At 40.4% G+C, this 23,464-nt stretch overlaps 1 protein-coding gene across 1 annotated transcript; it reads left to right on the top strand.

The window, feature by feature from the left end:
• Positions 1-22,972, top strand: LOC141578969 (uncharacterized). The gene is made up of 3 exons (XM_074373069.1): positions 1-373; positions 4,890-5,155; positions 21,400-22,972. The coding sequence occupies exons 1-3, from the start codon at positions 1-3 to the stop codon at positions 21,532-21,534; spliced, it is 774 nt and encodes a 257-aa protein (XP_074229170.1). The 3' UTR covers positions 21,535-22,972.
• Positions 22,973-23,464: the final 492 nt, after the last annotated feature.

Below are 23,464 nucleotides of genomic sequence, written 5' to 3'. Positions count from 1 at the left end.
ATGGGATCTGCACCACCCTGGACCCCACGAGAGCCCTCGGGCACCCAGGGGGACGCGGCCCTCCTGGGGCTCCTCTCCTCGCGCCCGCGGGGCCCCGCACCGCCCGCTGCCCCCGCCCAGCACGGCCCCCGAGCGCGCGCGGCCGACGAGCGGGCACGGCCGCCGCCCCGCCGGCCGCCGGGACCCTCCCCGCTCCCCGCTCCCCGCTCCCCGCTGCGCTCCGCGGGATCGGGGCGTGGGGAGGCGGGGAGAGCCCGGCGGCCGCAGGCGGAGGCGCAGCGCGGGTCGGGGCGGGAGAGCAGGCGGCCGGGCGGGGGACCGGCTGTGGAGACGGCCACCCGCTCCCAGCCCGACGCCCCGCCCGCCTGCAGCAGTTCTTAAAGTGAAAGCATGATGGCAATAAAGTCTGTCAGCTTTTTTTTTTTTTTTTTGACTTTTTAAAATGTATTTAATATTGTAAGTGGTTAGTCCTTAAAGTTTCACAGTACTTGACCCCCTCCCAGCCCCTGCCTCCATGTTTTTCACTTTTTTAAAATTTTAAGTATAGTTGATTTACAAAATTATATTCATTACAAGTGTACAGCATAGTAATTCATCATTTTTACATACTATACTCTAGTCAAAGCTATTATAAAATAATGGCTATACTTCCCTGTGCTGTGCAATGTCTCCTTGTTAGATGTCTGTTTTATACATTGTAGTGCGTGTCTTTTAATGGTGTACCCCTAGTTTGCCTCCCACCCTTCCCTCTCCCCACTGGTAACCACTAGTTTGTTTTCTACACCTGTGAGCCTGTTTCTGTTTTGCATACACACTCATTTGTATTATTTTTCACATCCCGCAGATAAATGATCTCACACAGTACTTGTCTTTCTCGGTCTGACTTATTTCATTAAGCATACTATTTTCTAGGCCCACCCACATTGCTGCAAATGGCAGAGTTTCAGCCTTTTATAGGACTAAGTAATATTACTTTATGTATATATTTACATGTACATACACCAGGTCTTCTCTATCAATTCAGGTGTTGATACGGACTTGTGTTGCTTCCATGTCTTGGCTATTGTAAATAGTGTTGCTACAAACATTGGGGTGCAGGTGTCTTTTCAAATTAGTGTTTTTGATTTTCCAGATACAAACACAGGAATCGAATTGCTGGATTGTATGATAGCTGTAGTTTTAGTTTTGTGAGCAACCCCTATACTGTTTTTCATAGTGGCTACGTACTTTACATTCCCACCAACAGGGTACAAGGGTTCAAAAGCTATACTTCAAGTCTTTATTTTGCATTCACTTTAAAAACATTGTTACTATGTAGATAATTCTGGTTGACATTTTTCCTTCAGCTCTGCAGAGATGTTGTTGTACTTTCTCCTCGTTTTTGTAATTTCTAGCAATGTTTGCTTCCAATCCTAATTTTTCTTGCTCTATATGTAGTGTTTCATTTTTTCACTAATTGCCTACAAGTTTTTCTCTTTATACTTGGTTTTCATTGCTAGTCTGTGAGGTACATGGCCATATCTATCTTCTATTTGTTTTGCTTGGGGTTCAATGAGCTTTTGATCTGACATTTGTTTGACTTTCATGACTTTTAGAAAATTCCTGGCCATTTTCCCTTCAAATATATTTTTCCCTTTCTTCTTAACTTCTTCTATTTTGATTTTTCCAGTTACCTACAGTAAACCTTTAGACACTGTCCTGTGGGAAGTTGTCAGCTATTGAATGCTCAGTTGTCATTTTTTTCTGTTTGCCTTTGCTTTCCATGTGGTTAACTGGTATTGCTCTATCTCAGGCTCTCTGATTTTTTCCACCAATTTGTCCACATCTGTTTTAGTTCATTCCATTAAAATAATTCTTAACCACTGATACTGTGCTTTACTTTTATAGGATTTTCGTTTAACTCTAAAAGTAGTTGCCATTTCATTTCTCATATGTTCATGTGTGTTCTTCACCTTCCCACTAGATCCTTCAACATAATAATAATAGCGATTTTAAATCCCTGCCCTGTCTGATTGTTCCAACATTTGGTCTATCTCTGATTTTGGTTCTGTTCCTCATTTTATCTCATTATGATTCATAGTTTTAACATGTTCTGTTTTTCTGCTTGACTCCATTTTTATTGTATGCTTGGCATTGTAAAAAAGTAGATATTGAGATAATAATTTATGTTTGAAAAGTTTCAGTTAGGATGATTGTGGGGGGCACTGATCCAATGCAGCTGTACCCCACCTGGCTGGGCTCTGCTGTTGCTGCAGCTACATCAAGCAGACAGAAAGCTTCCCATTCCTCCATTGGAACTCCGCCATGGCATTGCTCTGAGTGGCAGGTCTGAGGATTTCCTGAGTATTCCTGTTCCACCCTCAACTGTTAGCAGACCTGCTGACCTGTCTTACAGACAGTCTCTCTCTGTGCCCTTGACCTATTCCAATGGTAGACTGCTGCTTTTGTTACTCAGTGCAAGGCTTTGTTGCGTGCTTACAGGCTCCTGGGTTCTCCAGGTCTTCCTGCTGCCCCTCAAACCTTGGGAAGTGCAGTCAGCCTGTCCAGCCAAGGATGTCACACATCTTCTTCCTGACACCTTCCTGACACCTGCTGTTTCTTGTGAGCACCTGATGGAGGCCAATGGGACATTTTTTATGAGTATGTGTGGATTCCTCTTATGTCAAGTTTTCTCAAGATTCTAGCCATTACTCAGTCGTCAAGAAATTCATTAACATTTTATTTAATTTATTCTAATCTCTAAAATTTACTAGTGGTCAAAAAGTTTATGTGGCTTCTCAAAGGAGATTTGGACCCTTTGGAATTCAGTTTATATTCCTACCTTGTGACATAACCTGTAGTGGATTTTTAAAAGCATGATTTTGTAGATTATTTGGTCCTTTCTTGTTTTTCAGACTGTGACAATATTTTTTAGGCATTTTGGATTCTTAGCAATTTGGAACACAGATCTCATTTCTTTTGATGAGTCAGTCTAGCTTTACCAGTTTCACAAAGTACCAACATTTTGGATGCTTTGATCCCATTACTGTATATTGGTTTTCTGTTTCATTAAGTATGCTTTCATTTTTATTTTGGTTTATTCTACTTTGTATTTGTATCATGTGTAGAGATTGATATTTAGCTTGTCTTCAACTTTAATTCTTTACTAGCATGTGGCTCTGGGGACATGAATTTCACTGAAATTAGTGATTTGGTTGCATCCTGAAAGTTTGATGTATAGTATTATCAGTATTTTTCATTTAAAAATATTTTATAATTTTCAAAATAAAATTTTCTTTGACCTATAGGTTATATATATATATAATATATATATAAATTTCTAGTTGTATTTTTATCATCATTTTTAAACATTGTATTATGATGAATCCATACACTTGGCTTGACTTTAATTCTTGAAGTTGAAAAAATGTTTTCAACAGTGTTTGATCAGTTATCACATGAAACTCCAGTCCTGGCCAACATCCTGATTACATCCTTGTGAGAGACTTTGAAGCTCAAGGCCTGGCTCAACAATGTTCCAATTCTTGACCCATAGAAACTCTGAGATAATGAATGTTTGTTGTTTTAGCTGCAAGTTCTGTGATAACTTTTTATCTAGCAATATATAACTACTAAGGGGGCTTTTAAAAAAATAGCTTCTCAAGTTCCAGTCCTATGTGATTCTTTAAGTTTAGGATGTTAACCAGAATATGTGGAGTTTTTTTTTTTTTTAACTCTCTGTGTAACTCTTTTATTACAATCTATCTGGATTGTGAATCACTGCTCTAGGTCATACCCCTCCCTTCCCCCAAAACTTTTATATTGTTAGCAGAATATTCTTACTAAAACTCATAAATGACCACGCTTTTTGTGTTTTAATCTCAATGATTACACATTACTAATAAAATAAACTTCTGACTAGCCAGCAGAGAGCACAACACCCTTAACTCTCAGGCTGCTATGTATCCCCCATATACTCTACTAGTCACCCCACAAAAGGCGTTGTAAACAATATGCAGCTGGTCCTCCTTGCAGACTCTTTCCTGTCTCCACGCATTTGCAACACTTGTTTCAACTTAGAATTTTCATTCTCTAGCCCAGCTCCCATCAAACTGCAAACTGCTCATCTACAAAATATAAATAAAAATGTGCCTCCTCTATGAATCACATAACTATTTTGAGACTTGTCTCCTTGTGACATAAATAATTTTTATAATTTGTCTCTTGAGCAGTAGATTGTGGACATTTGCATAGCCTAGACCCAATTTCATCAATCTGTGTTTACAGCAGCATTGTTAAAAATGAGACATCCGTCATACACAAAGAGCAAACTCAAGCCACAAGATTGTTATTCAATGAAATATAGAATAAATTTTTAAAAAATGTGTTCAGCCCTAGTTGTTCATAAAGTGCTATACACACCATTATGTTATTGCCCTTATTCTTAACATATATTTTTCCTAGTTCAGTATTTTATATATCAAATAATATGGTTGATTTTCATTATTGCTTTCAAGTTTTATATTGTATCATTGTTTTCAAATGCCCACCAGTGAGTAACCAGCAATCTAGTAAAGGTTCTTAGGAGATCTGTGAGACCCCAAGAGGGGCATAACTCTTAGGATTAAAGTTAGTGCCAAGTACAATTTTGAAAATCGTAGCATAGATAAACAAAATTATAGTGTATAGCATAGAGAAATGTACACAAAATGTCATGGTAGCTCACAGAGAAAAAAATGCGACAATGAGTGTGTGTATGTCCATGTATGACTGAAAAATCGTGCTGCACATTGGAATTTGACACAACACTATAAAATGATTATAAATCAATAAAAAAAAAAGTTAAAAAAAAAAAAAAAGTTAGTGCAAAGTAAGACATTGTCAACCCCTAACCCCAGCTCCGCCCCCAGCGCCCGCCCGGCGGCCGGTTCCGGAGCCGCTGCGCCGCGCGGAGCCGCCGCCCAGGGCGCGGGCAGGGGGGCTGCGCGCCGCCGGCCGGGCCGCTGTGCCGATCTTCACGGGCGCGACGGTCCGAACCGAGCCGGCTCCGCGGCCGGGCCGCCGGCGGAGGGGCGACAGCGGCGTCCTGCGTGTCCGAGCCGGGCAGCCGCTGCTCCGCACAGCGCCCCGCCCCCGCCCGGGGTTTGCGGAGACAGAGCAAGAGGCTGTGTTTACGGTCAGTAAAAACATTCTGCTGCCCAGGGGAGAGGGTTGGGGGGAGGAAGATAACGCCGGTTCTAAATGTTGTTTGCTCTGTAGGCTGCGTTATTTTGAGTCTTTTAGAGGGATGGCCCCTGGGTGACCCAACTTGAAGAGTTTTCTTAAGCTCGCAGGTGGAGGAGACGTTTACTGCAGCTAGTGGATTGTGAGAACAGTGGCAGCCCTGCACCCCCCAGCTGACGTTAAAGTTTGCTAAAAGCATGTAATTTCTTGATTACTCGGGTTTTGAAGCTGACTGTTATTTCCAGTGTATTCCAGGACCAGCTGCATCATGTGGTGGTGTGCAAAGTGCTTTATTTCAGGGTTAGCTTTTTGACTTCCCCGTAGTGTGCTTAAAGACCTCAAAGTGTGTTTAAAAGCTTTGGATTGAAATTTTCTCCTGAATGCTTTGGATGCTTATAGACTAATTTGGTAATTTAAAAAATATCCGCATATTCCATGTCATGATTGTTGCCTTTCTTTCCTTTGTCCCTTTAACCGTCTGACTGCGGAGCCACGCTTAGCTTTGTCCTGTCTTCTGTTTGGTCTGGATGATGCTTTGTAGGTAGACTTCTGCTTTGCACTCGCGGTGTTCATTTGCCAGAGAAATGTTTCAAGTTAGGAGCTTCTAGGAGGCGTTTAGCTTAAACTATTGTAGCTGCAGACCCTCTATAGGGCCTTTTCTTTAATGTCTGTATTTACGTTCTACATACGGCTTCTAACAAATCACTTCTGTGTCCGTTTTCACTTTTTGTTAGACACTGATTTCTATGAAGTGGAAAATAAGACAAACCACGTGAGGCAGTTTAAACTACTGATAAGCAGTGGTATGTACGACAGCCTCTGCTTTTCAAACGTGAAACAGTGAGAATAGAAACTGGTGTAGCCTGATGATTGAAGAAAAAAGTTAAGTTTACTTTTTATCTTCGTGGGCTAAGACCCTTGTTAAACAAAAATTTTCTAAATTCAGAACTCTAGAGTCATCTTAAAAGTATCATTTTGCATTAAACATTGGCTAAAAGGCTACTTAGTTTTTGATGTGATTTTATTTAATATATAGTATTTTTATCTACAAGTCAGAGCTATTTATGGTCCAGTTGGTAAGGAGTTTATATGAGGGTGATGTGTAGAATAGAACACATTCAGGTTCTCATATGAGAGGATGGATATGTTTGTGTCCATAAGGAGACATCATAGTGGATTTTTAGGTACTGAATCCTTTTTCAGTTGCTCCCCCATCCAATTTGTCAATCTCTATATTGCATTAGTTTTTCTTGCACTTAATGTGAGGAGGGGGAAGCTGGAAAGGAGAATTCATGTGTTTAGAGTCATAAAACTTAAACTTCCCTAGTGCCTCCAGTTCTAGCACGTGCCCCAGCCTGTGCTGTGTTTGTAGGAAGACATCATGAACTTTCTAGAGTTCAGTAAGTGTCTATATAGACATGGGCTCACGTATATAGAAGTGCTTTTCTTTCTTATTTGTAACCACATTAGAAATGTATCAGAAGTATCATGATTAGGTGTAGCCTAATGAATTTCTATGTATGTGTTTTACTTTTTAAAAATCATATGTTAATGAGTTATTGTCTTTTTCTCCTAAAAAAAAATTAATTGGTGTGTATGAGTGGTCAAAAGATATTTTAACTGTAGCAGTAAATTTAGTCCCATAATGTTTTGGTTTAATGGAGTCATACTTTAAATGAACTTTAGATTATGACAGGTTTTTTACATTGAAAAATCTGGTATAAATGCTTTGCTCCAGGCATTATATAGAAATAAGTTTCCTGGAAGTTTGGCCAAAAGTTACAAAAGTATCAAAGCTTAAGCTGTTTCACTTCTACCAGCAAGTAAGGGCCTGTGAAATTAATGAGAAAGCCTTTTTTTGTCTTTAGCTTTAAGGGGCTCGGACTCTTCAGCTTTTTAACTGAGATTGATACTCCAGTTAGCGGTCTCATTTTAAGAAGGCCCATTTCATCCCCTACATTAACAGTGCCTTCCCTATGTATGTGCAGGGCCTCTCTGAGTAGCAGGGTTTGAGGGAAGTGGGCATCAAAGCACCTCTCAGTTTTCTGATCTCCTTTTTATAACTTGTTTAAAGTGTTCCAGGGTGTTTATGATCTGGTATCTTTTAAATTATCCTACAGACTTGCAGGCTGGGGCAGCCAGGGTGAGGGACACTTCTGTGATGTCTGCTGTGTATCTGGTACTGTGTTCAAAGTGTCACTTTTCAACAATTATGAGAGTGTTCCATTTGAAGAAGCAGGCTTAAAGAAATAATTTTTCTATCATCATGCACCTGCTAGTGGTGAACTACACATTCAGACCCAAACCGTTTGGTCTCAAAGGCTGAGCTTTTTATTCATTGACCCTCATATCTCTTTAAAAGCAGTTTTCATGTTTTAGCCTAAAGGTGGCCTCTGGACTGACCATCTTAGAGATGTGTTTTGTTGATTTGCAGTGTCTTTGAATTTCAACTAGTGATCAGCATTGAAAAACTGGGAAATTTCTCGATGAGGCTTATGGATTTCTGGATTTTTAGGGATGACTTGAAAATCCAGTCACTGGTAGGCTGTGTTCCCACCTTCTGGGGCAGAGTGGTGGGGCAGTAACTGCCGTTTGTAGATCGGGGTGTGTGTGCAGTCAGCGCGGTCCCCTCACCCTGGCTGGTGACGTGCGTGGCCTACGGCACTGATGTTCTGTTACCCGCCTCAGTCCTCGTAGGTGTGTCATTCACGTCTCTGCCCCAGCTTCCCCTTGCATGGATGACTCCAACCTTTAAAAACAAAACGTTTTTTTGGACTGTGACCACTTATGCAACTTCTAATATATTGCTTGTCATTCTTAATTTATTCAGAAGTCCTAAAAGTTTGTTAATAAAACCTGTGGTATACATAATACTTTTAATCCAGTGTTAGCTTGTTAGGTATTTTTTAAAACTTTGTTTTTTATAATAGTAACAATTTGCAAGTTCTAAAGAATGATGATTATAATTTTTCCACATCTCTTCATCTCAGTGAGCAAATAAAAAAAACACTACTTTTTTACTGGGATGAGACTCACAAAAAAAGAAATTGATTGAAGATCATATAAATAACTTTTTTTCTTTTAAGAATGGGTTATAGAGATATCGCCTCCCACTAGTCAGAATGAGCACCATTAAAAGTCCATGAATGATAAACACTGGGGAGGGTGTGGAGAACAGCAAGCCTCCTGCACTGCTGGTGGGAAAGTAGTTTGGTGCAGCCACTATGGAAAAACAGTATGGAGATTCCTTAAAAAACTAAAAATAGGCTTATCATGTGATCCAGCAGTCCCTCTCCTGGGCATGTATCCAGAGAGAACTCTTAACTCGAAAGATACATGCACCCCAGTGTTCATAGCAGCACAATTTACAATAGTCAAGACACGGAAACAACCTAAATGTCCATGACAGATGACTGGATGAAGTTGTGGTACACACACACACACACACACACACACACACACACACACAGGAATACTAGTCAGCCATAAAAAAGAATAAAATAATACCATTTGCAGCACCATGAATTGACCTGGAGATTATCCATTCCAAGTGAAGTAAGCCAGAAAGAGAGAAAAACACCATATGATATCATTTATTTGTTGAACCTAAAAAAAAAAAAGACAGAAGTGAACTTATTTACAAAACAGAGACAGACTCACAGACATAGAAAACAAACTTATGGTTACCAGGTGGGAAGGGACAAACTGGAGTTTGAGATTTGCAGATACTAAGTCCTTTATATAGAACAGATAAACAACAGTTCTCTACTGTATAGCACAGGGAACTAGATTCAATATCTTGTGTGGCCTATAATGGAAAAGAATATAAAAAGGTATGTGTGATCAGGATTTATTTAAAATAAATAAATACTAAAAAAAAAAAAAAAAGGAATGCATGTATGTATATGTATGACTGATGTATAACATGGTACACTAGAATTTGACACAACATTGTAAACTGACTAAATGTCAATTTTAAAAGAATGGGTTATAAATATAAACTCTGCTTTCAAAATGAAGACAATGAAATGGAATAAGAAATTGAACAATAAGCATTTTTCTAACATTGTTGGTAGATGATGGGTTTGGCAAAGAGAAGATTGCTGTGTAACAAGTCTCTGGGACCAGACTTAAAAACTTTGTTTGTTTTTGATGGAAGTTTTTCTGAAATGTATTACATACTTATTGTGTCCCTAAGGTGGACTGAGTTTAATCTTTTCTTAAATGTTTGAAGTTTAGTATAAGAACAACTTACTGTTTTCAGCTCTCTTGTAGTTTCTGTTTTTTATTTTTCCAGAAACAACTGAATGGGCATTCTAAATTTACACTAGATGATGGTGTTTCTTATTCTTGTATCTAGTTTTAATACTATTTCCAACTTTTTATTTAAATTTCCTGATTTTCCTGCAACCTTGAGGATGTCACCTTCTGATTTAACTGTTTCTAATATAATTTCTGTGGGGAAAGTAATCATACTTGACATTTGCCTGTAAAGTGGAATAAATAAATTCTGAATCTTCTGTGCAGTAAGATATATGAGCTTTAGTCATTTTTTTTTTAAACACCTGTTTTGGCTGTGTAGAGTTTAGTGTTGAGATTGCCCTGTTACTTTGTAAGTAACTGGGATGATGTATTAGTTAAAGTGAGGCAAAGTAGGATGGAGAGAAGAAACTGATGAATAACCGGAAAGACACAGCAAATAAAATGCACATTCCTTAGGCTTCGGGTAGATCATTTCTGAGATTTGAATCCTGAGTACTCTGGCTCTAAACTAATACACTAGGTTATTGATATTAAACATAGCCTAAAATGTCTGATTGTAATACGCTCTCCAGAAATGTAAATTATCAGTGAAGAAAAAGTACTTTCTGTATTTAAAGGAAAGATTAAGCACGAGGTAGATGACAGGGGCTCTGGATGTTCTGTTTTGCTGTTAGTTTGTAGTAAGTCGCTGCTGTGTTTTACATTACAGGTTTGGTGACCATGATTCACATGAAGTGAAGTTTCTTGTTCATCTTTGAATTTTACTACATTCTAATGGTCTGGAAAATTTTGCCAAAGTTAGAGGTATATATTTAGGGTGTCCTAGCTTCAAATGCAGTCTATATGGGGTATCAAAAAATGGAGTTTGTTTACATGGAGAGATTTGGGGGCAGGGCAAGGGCAGTCACTGGCTATAACTGCTAACACAAAGTTAAATGAGAGGCCTATGTGGCCACTAGTTGCAGGAAACAAATTGTAGGTGTGAAAGGCTGTGAACAGAGAAACACATGGTGCCTTCAAGTCCAAGCCCCAAGTCGCAGGGCACTCACTCCAGGCTGCAGGACTTGATTTGTGTTTTGTGTTTTCACATGAGCAAGTCTGTGTGACATGCTTGGGCAAACAGCCCCCGGGTTTTTTTTTAAAGAAGGATTTGATTTATTGAATGATTGTTACTAATTCTCCTAGCAACTCTGAAGTCTGCTTGTTCTGAATGAAACCCCAGCAGGGCTAGCCCTCACGTAGTTGAGCGGCCCAGCTGCACAGCAGCTGGAGGAAGCCGTGCTCAGGGCGCATGGGAAGCGCGGGGCGGCCCCCCCCCCCCCGAGTCAGATCCCCGGAAGGCGGTGGCCCTGCCGCCCGGCAGCTCGCAGGCCTCGGCTCAGTGCTCGTGGGGCCAGTCCTGTCCTGGCCGGGCTGCGGCAGCAGCAGCGCTGAGACCAGTTCTCAGGGAGTGCGCGTTCCTTTTGCTGTTGGGTGAATTCATCCCGAAGCTACTGCGGTTCCAACTCAACAGCGTGGGGACGTGCGCAGGGAGGGCTCTGCTGCTCAGTCCCCAGACTTTCTGGTGTGTCTGTGACTCCAGGAGTCATGACGCCACTGCCTGGAGGGGGAAGAGACGTGAAAAACACAGTTTGTCGGAGTAGACAGAAATGCCAAGACCTAAAACTAGAGTTCCAGTTATGTGTTTAGCTGCAGTTGAAATGAGAATTTATTCAGCAGGAAGGACATCAGCCAGCTGGGGGGAGCTTTCTGAGGCAGCAGGGAATGGCATGGAGTCTAGTGAGGAGCGTGCAGGTTTACCTGCCTGGAGTGCGGAATCCAAGGCAGGAAATGAGGGGAGATGCTAACAGGACCATGGTAACTGCGACTCTGATTATTCACGTAACAGGCCACGATAACCGTGAGGCAGAGTATTTGGAATTTTGGTTGGTTGAGCAGTTGGGATATAACACAATAGGAAATAAATTAGCTGCTGGATGAACTGGGTGATTGAGTCCTGGATTAAGGTAGTGATTGCAGGAATAAATAAGAGTAGAACAAGACATTACATGGAAGAAAAACTGGTCAAACTTGGCAAATGTTTAATGTGAAATTATCAAAATTTCTTGAGGGCTCACTCTCTGGGTTGAATTTGGACCACAGATGCTGTTGTTTTGGGAAGAGTCTGATTTTATAAAACTTTGAGGAACTCAGTCTTTGAAGTTGAAAATGTCTAAAATTCTGAATCCAGATAGGAGGTTATAGGTTGGGGTTTGTGTCAAAGCCCGATTTTATCCTACTTGCAAGCTAATACTTTTGTTGGGGGTTGGTTAAAACTTTGCACAGTCCTTCAGTAACCTGTGCCTAGTCATTTGGGGAGCTTTGGTCCAGATAGTTGGGAGGTAGAAGTTTGGTGAATTTGGAGAGGAGGGGAGAAATTAGATGTAAAGATACATTATCAATTATATTTCTCCTTTACAGGTATATATTTACTCTCCTTAAGTTGGAATTAGACACTTCAGGTCAAGAATATGCTTGATACCATTGATTATATGTGAATTGTAATTCCTGTTTCACAGACAAGGTGGAGGAAACTGTGATCTCTGCATTGGAGGCAAATGTATATGTATGATTTGTGGAGCAGAATTACCTTTTCATTCATCTCTTCTTGCATTGTTGATGGCAAAGGATACACACATACACATCTTTGAACTTTGAACTTTGGATTTAGTTTTCAAAAGAACACAGGTAGAATCGTATACTTGGGAATTGAGTGGGGTATTTATACACTGCTTCTTTTCCTAAGAATTAAGTAGGTTAAGTTTGTAAAAATGGTGAAGAAACTGTAAAGTGCTTTGCAAATATTGTTAAAATCATGCTGTTTCCAGACCTAGTTTCTTTTGGAATCCATCGGTTAGAAAATACGGATAAATAAATGTATTTTTAGAAGTTGAAATACTGGAACATCATTACCAAACATCATCTAATAGAATTGAAAAATTCCTAATTCCTTCTCCAATATGATTTTATCACTTTTTAATATTCATCATTCAGTCTATTAAAATGCCTGTTATGAGTTTACATCATAGTATTTATAAAGTTTTGTATCCTTCAAGAAATTAACCTGTATTTAAAAATGTATATGCAGAGCAGAGCCCGCAGCACTTGTAGGAGGTGGAGAGGCGGTTCGGTTGTCACAGCTGGAGGGGTGCTCCCAGCACCCAGTGCCTAGAGGCCAGAGATGCTGGTAGACAGCTTACATGCATAGGACAGCCCCCAGCAACAACGAATTATCTGCCCCAAAATGTTTGCGGTGCTGAGGTTGAGAAACCTCGCCCTAGCAGAGATTTGTCACTGTTGTCACTGTCTTCTTTGTCTTTTTTTGCATTGTTGTTATTTCCCACGGCTTGCTGTCTTAACTGATTACTCCAGTTGTGTAAGCTTCCCGTATCCTTACCCTGTGAAGCCTCCCTCTTCCAGCGCTCAGGCACTGCAGTCAGAACAAGTGGCGTCTGCTTTCCAGGGTTGCCCGTGCTTCTCTTCATCTCTGAGCTTGTGTTTGGGAAGAATATCTGATTCTGTTAATTTATAGCAGTGATGGAATGATGGCCCATGGGGATTATCTCAAAACCAGACCAAGCCAGTTGCTTGTTAACCCAGAAGAGCCTGGATTAGAAGGGTTTTAGTTTCTGTGGAGGAAGATTTTTAAGGCACTTAAGCAGCAACTTACTCTGCAAATGTAGCTTCACAATTAGTTCTACTCAGCTTCAACTTTTCACAATTTATTTTCCTCAAACTTTTAACTCGGAAGTCCTAAAAAATCTTCATATCTTTCTCATAACTCCATCCCTCTCTCCCTTTATTTTCATCTGTAACATTTTTGGCAGAATTGTTTTATTTACACATCCAGATTTCCTGGAAAGAGACAGAGGCAGATGGTTTGAGGTGCAATATGGGAGAAAGGTGAGGTTATGAGGGTGGGTTTAGGATATACTGCAGGATGTGGGATAGACAGATATCAACATTGGGGGAGTGACCAGAGCCATTGTGTTTGTGTGTGTGTGTGTGTGTGTGTGTGTGTGTGTGTGTGTGTGTGTGTGTGTGAGTGTGTGTGAGTGTGTATGTTAGATGGTTGAAAGTTACAGTCCTTTATGTGGGTTGCTAATGTCTCTCCTTGTGTCTGCACTTACTTGAAATGGTGTACAGGAGTTTCAAATTAGTGTGGACATCTAAATTATGTACATGTTTCCACTTTTGGATTTTTAAGTTATATTTCATAAGTGGATGTAATTTAATACATTCAGTATTAAATCAATGTTTTATGTCCTTTGTGATTGATTTAGTTTATAATTTATAGTTTATTATTTCACTTTGTGCCAGCTAACTGTATTAGTTTTAATTCTTAGAGACTAGCTTGTCTGAAAAAGTGGGTGGGTTGGAATATGCGTATAACTGTAGACACACTCTCCTATCTTGAACTTTCACTTGTAGCTCTTTGGTGTAGATATTTGTAGAAAATAATTTGACTAGTTTCTAATGAAGAAATAGATAATGTAGCTAGGTTTGAAGTCGCATTGTAGAAGTCGCTTCTCCAAGACTGCAGCAGTAAAGGCACTTAAGTATGTTGCTGAAACATAAGACAAGACTGTTCCTTGAAATCTTCCTTTGTCCTAAAAGAGAACAGCTTTGTTAATGGAATTTAGTTCTTTAAGATCAGAGTGAATACATAAATGTTAGAAGCCTTGGTCAGCACAGTGTGATGCCTAAGACATGGTTGATGTCTCAAGTTCCTTAGGAAGAAAATACAATTTTATGTTGGGGAAAATGCTCTTGTTATCTGGTTTTTAAATTGCACAAGTGAAAAGGCTGTACAGAACACCTCAATTACAAGTGATTTTTCCTGAGGAATGGGAATGTGCCAGCCTTAGCTTATTCTTACAGATCGTCTCATATATTGTAATTGAGTTTTCCTGTAAACACGAAGATCTGTGATGTCAAAAGATTTTTGCAGATTTTCTTCCTCTATTCATAATATTGTCTGATCAACTTTCTTTCATAGAAAAGGAACATGATTCACTTTGTTTCTTATGTAATATTGCTCTCCCACACAAAGATGGCACTGAGCCACCGTCAGTGAGCTGTGCGGATGGTCTCTTCTCCTCTGATGTCAATGGCATGTTCATTCTATGTTTTTTGCCCTGTTACATTTAATTTAGATCAGAACAGAAGATCGTAGGCTTTAGATTTAGGAGTTAGGAAGGAAGCTTTTGTTTGCATGCATTCCTGGGAAGCAAGATGCTGTCTCCCGGTGGAACATGAGAAATAACCCTAAGGGCTGGCACTTAGGGCATACTTACTGTATGCCAGGTTTCTGGATGGAGTTGATACACCAAATGCCCAGGTTAGGGTGTATCAACTCACATTCCACAACATCTCTGTAAGGCTCTGTTACTCTCATTTTATAAATGAGGGAACAGGATCAGGGAGGGTAAGCTATCCAAGTCAGAAAAGCCCTTTAGCTATTAACTGGGGAAGCCAGGATTTGAATGTGTTCAGTCTGGCTCCAGAATTCATGCTCTTAAAAACTTAACTACCTCTAAGAAACATATGCTTTAAAAAATATAATGAGTTTGTTAGATTCTGCCTCTGTAAGAAGGTTGGATCATTTTACAATCAGAGCATAATTGAGGCTCTTTGTGCTTAGAGTATTTGAGCCATTTGGCTTTTGGTCAGTCAAGTTCTTTGCAAGGTTTTTGGTTGTTTTCATTTTTGATGTTAGAAAGTGTTTGCAATTAAGAGAGGGTAAGCAGCTTACAGAAACATTTTATACACAATACCATTTCAGTTTTGTCAGAGATAAATTTATATATGTATTCATTTTTTAAAAGCTGAGGACAGGTAATAAATCTCTGGATGGTGAGATATGGGTTCTATCTTTTACAAAAGTATCTATTAGAAAAGTAATCCCTTATGTAATTTTGTGATCAAGTACTCACAAAAGACATCAGGGGAAAAAAAAACATTTTTTAATGGCAGTACCTTTAGTAAATACCAGTATCCTGGTGTCTTTCAAAAAAGTTACAGGAAATAAAATGCCTTTCTCAAATTACAAAAATGAATAGACCTGCTAAGCTCTCCAGTGGCAAGGAGATCAAGTTCTGTTTTTTCTGCTTAGTGTCTGCTGGCCATTTTCCTCTTATTCCTGTGTGTGTGTAGGTCGGTGAGTTTTTGGTGTAGCTTTACATCCCCCCTCCCCTGGTTTTTCTTTTAACTGTGAAAATTAGTTATCTGTTTTCTCCATATCACAGGTACAATCTAATTATTCTTCTGCCAGTTTTACACATAGGCATTTGCTTGATATACTATGTTTGTTTTTCCCTAACTTTTTATCTTAAAAACTTCTATATTTTCTAAAAGGTTGGTAATATATATAGTCCAATGAACATCTATATACTTTTTACCTAAGTTTACTAACGGTTATCTTTTGCCACATTTGTTTTCTCTCTCTTAATATATATTGTTTTTTTGTTTTGAACTCCTAATTTCATACCCTTAAATACCTCAGTTTGCTTCTTACAAGTTTAAGGGCATTGTCCTTACATAACCAAAAAGATTGTTTTCTCTTTTTAAGTGTGGGGATGTTCAAATTTCCCATGGAGCTTGTAGGTACTAGGCGCCATGTGAATTTATTTTATGCAGATTTCTGGTGATTACAACTAAGGACTGGAAAGTAAAATGCTGTTGGTCTGCTTTTTATGTATAGATAATGTCATAGTAGAGAAAAGAGACATTGACAAATAACTACCCTGCAGGATGGAGCATTTTATATAAGAACAATGGCACAATAAGGCAATAGCCTAGAGGTTATCATAGCATTATGACCTCTTAGGATAAAGATATTAGTAAGGATGAGCCTGGCTCAAGAAGATGCTAAAGTAGAGGACAGACAAACAAACAAAACCCAGTACTAGTCCAAGTGGAAAGGTATCTGACACATAGATAAACTTCAGTTATCTAGAAAGTTTCCTCAGTGGAACCTGTCATTTTCCTTTGATGTCAGATCACTACCGTGTTACTGTAGTCTCGGTTAACTGGATTTTGTCTTCATCACTGTCAGGAAACAGATCTGTTTTCTCCATTGTTGAGGACTTTACATGATTAGGACAGCCTCAGTGAGTGTTATATGCTTTAGCAGAAGGGAGAAAAGGAGTTAAAGTTCAGCATCCTTTGAGTCTTTCCTGGTCTGTTCCCTGTGGTTCCTGTTGCCCTGCTTGGGTAATGTATCCGAGTGATAAAAGCAGCTCCAGGTCTGTATTCAGGGACTACAATAGAATATTCATTTTTTTCATTGTTCATTGTTTTATTATTTTTACTCCTAGATTTGTAGGTTTGTTTCCCTGTTGAGTATTTTTTTATTCCCTATTAATTAAAAAAAATTACTTAGGCTGAATGGGTTAGAATTTTCTCTATAAAAACTTAATTGCTTTTTCTCAACTACTATGTCTTCCTATTAAAAAAATATTTTTTAAACACTTAGCAGTTATCATTCCCTGCAAAAATTAGACCAAAGGGAAATGTAGAATGTCTTCATGGTTATCTGATTCTATCCAATAAAAGGTGTAAAATTGACTATGTTATTGACATGAAACCTTATTTTAAAAAACCCTTTTCATTTTGGGGTAAATTTGGACTCACAGAATGTTAGTGCTAGAAGAAAGTTTTGTACTCTTGGTTGGGTTACTTAACATCTCCGTGCCTCATCTTAAGATTAATTGTACTTGTCTTATATGGTTGATTTGAGGTTTAAATGAGATAGTATATTCATTGATTGATTAAGCCATAATTTACTGAATTCTTACCTGCTAGGCACTGTATGCTATTGTAAGCACATTAATTCATTTAATCCAGGTAACAACACTATTAGGTATAGATACTGCCATTTCACTTATTTTACAGACAGGGAAAGTGAGGCACAAAGAGGGAGGTAACTTGTCCAAGATCACTCAGCTAGTAAGTGGCAGAGCTGGGGTTCTAACCCATGCAGTTTAGTTCTACTTATAAATAAAAGCTAGTGCTTGCTAAACTATTGAAATATGAAGTAAGACGTTGACCATGTACTTCCATTGTTATTGAAAAACTTAGTTGCAACAGCAGTATGACAGTTACAATGCTGTCCAGAAAGTCACGCAAAATGGTGCTGAAAGTTGCATGGGTAGTTGCAGAGACCGGTATCTGAAATGCGCTCATAGCATCAGTGGAAGATTTTTTTAAAACCTTATCTAGTGAATAGATCTATAATAATTTTATTTTTAACAAATTGCACTTTGCAAATGCTAGACCTATTAGACATTCTGATACTTCTTGGATGAGTATCATAGGATCACATTTCCTGATAATTGATGCATGGCTGTCTTATCAGCAAGGTATAGGCTGCTTTTTTTTAATAAATATAAATGAAAACAGATATTTCCATGGACCAGTAAGTGGATTCCTTAATTCTTATGGCAGACATTTACTGAGCCCCTATTTTCTTTCTTACTCTGTCCTAGGTAATGAGGGTACATCACAGAACAAATCTAAGTCCATGCTCTTATGGAACTTACATTCAGGTCGTGGAGGGATGTGTCAATAAATGATAGTGTGAAGGAAGGCAAAGCAGGGCTAGAAGGAGTGTGATTGGGACATAGGCTTTCAGACAGGATAATGAGAGGCAGCTTGTGAAGAAATTGAGTAGATGTCTGAATGAAGTGTGGCAGCCAGTGCTGCTCTGGGGGAGGACGGTCCAGGCAGAGGGACAGGCATTGAGGCTCATGTGGCTGCAGAGTAAGGGGACAGTGGCAGAAGGTAAGGTGAGACAGATACGGGAGTGGAGTGGGGGAAATGCAGCCTCCTGTAAGGATCGTGTCAGCCTTGTACGCCATGGCTAGGACTTCGAGCAGCTGGGAAACCTTTGGAAGGTTTTGAGCAGAAGACTGACATGATATGACTTCACTTCAACATTAGTCCTCTGGCTGTTGTGGGAAAAGGGGACTGCAGTTGGGCGAGAGCGGAGGCCAGTTATTTGTCATGAGCTTTGACTGTCTAGAACCTTTAAAATCTTGCTTTGCTTGGTACATTTTCAGCCTTAAGAATTCCATCTCCCTAATTTAGACTCCTCAGCCTTTCATTTGCAACTAGGACACAGACACGTACACTAGCCTTCTTAAGTAGCTCCTCTAATCAGGAGCATCGCTGGAGACCTGGCTTCTGGCTGAGCAGGCGTGTATGCTTGCTGAAGTCTTGCCAATGCTGTGCAATTTTCAGACAGCTGTGACAGGTTTCCCCCTGGTCATTTAAAGCTTGTGTTTGTGATACACAAGGGGCATTGGAGAGGCAGGGCTCTCCACTAGGGTTGATGTTTTTCACAAGATGTTTTGGGGGTAAATATGGGATATACTCCTGCTTCTGGGGATACCTGGATAGTCTTGAGGAAGATAAAAGTGGGCAGGGTGCCAGTATTATTGTCAAGTAATACAGTAATACTTCAAGTAAAAGAATATTGTTTGAGAAGTATGGGAATTGAATGAGATCATAATGGAGAATGCTTTATCATTTATGGAAAAGTCTGTAGATTCTGGGCCAGGTTTCCTTTGTAGGATTTGCACGTTGATTTGCAAGAAACACAAAACCTTGTATTCATATTTGTGTCTGGTGTTCCTTTGCTTGGCTCATGATGTCTCTTGGTTCGTGCTTGTTCTTATAGAAGCAATGATATTGCCAGCGTTTATTAGGGCACATATTTCCATAGGTTGATGGAACCTGGGAGAGTCTAGCCAGTAACAGGGGTCAGGAATAGGGTAGCCGATTAGGAACTGGAGTAGACAAGTAGGCATCTTGGAACTAGGGCATCAGGTCTGTATCAAAGGGGAGATAAGATACAAATACGAGTAGATCAGAGGCCAGGGTCTATTCAAATGTGGCTGAGGAGGGGAGTGAATATTTAAGTGCATCAGTGAGATTTGGTGTTAGAGCTGCATCGGTCCCTACTTTTTGAGCTTTTGACTGGTTGCTAAGGTATAGGAACAGATCTCAGTTAAGTAGGTGCAGACGCCACACGTGGGAGCAGGCAATTCTGTGGCATCTGACGGAGCCAAGTAGCACAGGAGCTGGAGACTGGCATGGGCTCCTGTAGGGGAAGCTGTGCCAGTTTCAATCACTAGCTGTGGAAATCAAATATATATATTTGGTGTATAAGAAGTACATTCTTCTGTATTATTTTGTTACATGTTTTTCCACATCTTCAAGGTAGATGTCAGTTTAGATTTTAAACTGGTTTAAAAGATCCCTATTATATGCTATATTTAGATAATTTTTTTCTTTTCTTTTCTTTTCTTTTCTTTTCTTTTTTTTTTTTTTTTAGTCATAGCAAAAGTGTGAACCAGTAACTTACCTTGTTCATGATGAGGGTAATAAAATTATTCTCTAAAGTTATGAAGATTGAAACCAAAGTTGTCTCCTTGGCACTGTCTTCTAATTGCTGTGTGACCTTGGGCTTGTTAGAGATCTCAATTTAATTGTCTTTTTTATTTTATTTTTATTTTATCTTATTTTATTTATTTATTTATTTATTAAATGGAGGTGCTGGGGATTGAACCCAGGACCCTGTGCATGCTGAGCACATGCTCTACAACCTGAGCTGTCCCCTCTCCTCCTGCTCTGTTGCTTCTTAAAGCAGTCTCTTGTCTCCAGAGCCCTGGCAGCTTGGCAGGGACAGGGTGGCATTTTGCAATGACCGAGACCAGGGTGCCCTGTACGCTGTGCTGGGCATGACAGTCAGACTGCCGGGCCTGTAGGGGCTGGCTGTGCCATGGGACTGGCTGCCTCACACCTGTGTCTGCAAAAATCAAGGTGTGCTGGGTACAACCTCTGGTCAGGATCCACATCTTGCAGCTTTCCTTCTGCTGCTCTGCTCCAAGGAGACCCTTTCCAGAGAGAGGGGATCCCCAGGCCCTCATTGTCCTGCCCCCTGTGACTCGCATGGCCACCCTGACCTGCAGCACGGGTGGTGGGGAGGTTGCGTGTGGCTCCCTGAGGAGCTGGTGTCCAGGGCAGCCTTGCCCCAGGGACAGCTGAGGGAGAGCTGAATCTTTGCCCTAAATATATGTGAATGTTTTACAACCAAGTAAGTTAGGGAATATTCCTTTAAATAGTAATCACTTATCATGAGATTGAAATGTTAAATACAGGAAAGTTCCCCTCACGTGTGGCTTTTCCTGAACACACACATAAAGCACAGCCTCGTCCATGTGTGTCCAGGCCTGAAGGTGCCCCTCGGTCACTGGCCCCAGGGCAGGGCGGGGCCGCCCTGTGGGATTGATCAGGCTGGTGGCGGGGACCCCTTTGAGGCTGGTGTCTCTTCTGGTCCAGCTGCCCTTTTAGGAGGTAAGATTAACTGTCAAAAGCTTTTCCTTTACAAAAAAGACAATGTCAAGGATGCCTTGTATGAACAAAAAATAATTATGGAAACAAACTTCTAAATTAGGAGTTTGGGACTAACAGATGCACACGGATACATCTAAAATACATAACCAACAAGGGCCTACCATACAGCACAGGGGACTGTATTCAGTCTCTTGTAATAACCGATAATGGAAAAGAATCTGGAAAAGAACAGAGATATACATGTATAACCGAGTCACTCTGCTATACACATGAAACTAATGCAACTTGTAAATCACTACCCTTTAGTTTTTAAAAACTTCTAGTTTTCAGATGATTGATTTTCTTCAGCAAATGTTTCCTTGCTGACTTTTCATTGTTCTGTCTGAAATAACTGAAGATGGGTTGGGTTCACCGGTGACTAACCTACAAATGGGTAACCTTGATGATAAAATAATCTTAGTATATCTCATTACAGTATAATGTAATGTAATATAGCACAATAATACAATAAAATAACTATATTCTGTTCCACAGGAGGAAAATATAATCATGGACCCACAGGAGTTTGAAGCTGGAGGGGCAGAACTCATCTCTCATCAGCTGAAAGGAGTTGTCAGGGCAGCACCTGGACATTTGTTGGCTTCTGGAAGGAGTGTGATCCTGTGTTAGACACTTCAGAAAAGAGAGGGGAGGGGTATAGCTTAGTGGTAGAGCGGGTGCTTAGCACGCAGGAGGTCCTGGGTTCAGTCCGCAGCACCTCCAGTAAAATAAATAAATAAACCTAATTACCTCCCCACAAAAATAAATATAAATAAATAAATAAATAAAGTAATGAAAAATACTTAAAAAAATTAAAACTTTGGAAAAGAAAAATCTGGGACCGATGAGATCCTTACCTGCCCAGACCCTTAAATTCTCGTTGTCTATCCCTGGACACAAGCACAGTCTTTCTGAGGTGTCTGGGACTCTCACAGGCCCCCCAGCCCTGGGAGACCAGCCCCCACATTGGACAGACCTTCCAGCTCTCAGGAGGTGGATGAGGGCTGGGCCCCGCTGCCCCACGGACACACATCCTTGGTATCTCCTTCCTTGTGACACCTGGGTCTCTAGTCTGCACTGTGTAATGACTCCCCTGAGTGAGGAACATAGCACTGGGCATCTAGAAAAGATGTTATGAATAGCTGTCAGTTGATCTTAAAGCTTTGACTTATGAGTGGATGGCTGCTTCTGAAACATAGATAAAAAGACGGCCTGCAGCTAAGCCGAGTGCAGCCTCCTCAGCTCCAGCCTGGAATTCTGCACTGTTGCTTTGGTCCTTCTAGAAATAGAGGTAATGTCTTCCAGTTGGTCCACCGGGTGGAATTTGGAAGGTGGAAGATGCCTGGCTCCTCGCACTCCATCCCATCACATCCAGACTCCAGACACTGACCTCTCCTTGGTGGTGATTTTCGTGTCTCCAAGGAAAGTGGTGGCAAAGTACATTTGGCATCCATGTGGGCTCCCACTAATATAGATAGAGATGTTAAGGGTGGATGTGGCCTTCAAATTGCCACAAATTAGACAAATGGGTTCACCATCCCCCAGCTGCCGGGGACACCGTGCCTGTGGTGAGGCCCCAGGGTGCTGGTGGCCCTGGCTGGCACCGGGAAGTTGTTCAGTAACCGAAGGTGTTGATCTGGCTCTGAATCTCTGCTTTCTGGAGAAGGGTTGTTTTATTTTGTTTTTCAAATTCTGCCATCTAAACCCAACCTGAAATTTTTGGTAATGTAGTTTATTCTTTTTAACTTGTATGTGTGTATACTTGTTAAACTTTTTGTTTTACAATAGTTTTACACTGCTGTGTTTTGTTTTTTTTAACTGATGTTTAGTTACAGTGTGTCAATGTCTGGTGTACAGCACAGTGTCCCAGTCATGCATTGCATACATATATTCATTTTTATATTCTTTTTTACCAAAGGTTATTAGAAGATATTGAGTATAATTACCTGTGCTGTACAGAAATTTGTTTTAAGTATTTTTATATATAGTTAATATTTGCAAATTTCAAACTTCTAAATTTATCCCTTCTCAGCCCCTATTTCCCCACCACCAGTAATAAAAGATTGTTTACTAACTCTGTGAGTCTGTTTCTGTTTTGTCGATGAGTTCATTAGTGTCTTAGATTCCACATATGAATGATATATGGTGTTTTTCTTTCTCTTCCTGGCTTATTTCACTTAAAATGACACTCTCCAAATCCACCCACATTGCTGCCTGCTTGTTTCTAATGCTGACTTTTATAGCCACTCACCCTCTTTCTGTGGTTTGGTTTGGGGGCAAAAATTTGAGCTCATTGGCTGTGGCAGCAGGAAGCAGCATAGATGGCTGGATGGCCCGTCTGGAGGGCCACCGCTGGTAGGCAGGTGCTTTACCACCGGTAGAGACCCCTGTCTGTGTGGCACTGTCCCCGTGATGCCACCCATTGGCCGGGCCACTTTCTTTCATCAGTCACCTTCCAAATGCCCTCCTGCCCTGCTGGCGCAGGCTGGCCGATCACTCGTCTCCACTTTGCATTTTTCGCTTGCCAGTAAATATGTCCTGGAGACCACAGCACATGAGT

Source organism: Camelus bactrianus, chromosome 1 (assembly GCF_048773025.1).
Source record: "Camelus bactrianus isolate YW-2024 breed Bactrian camel chromosome 1, ASM4877302v1, whole genome shotgun sequence".
Classification (NCBI taxonomy): domain Eukaryota; kingdom Metazoa; phylum Chordata; class Mammalia; order Artiodactyla; family Camelidae; genus Camelus; species Camelus bactrianus.
This window is presented reverse-complemented; position numbering and strand designations above follow the sequence as displayed.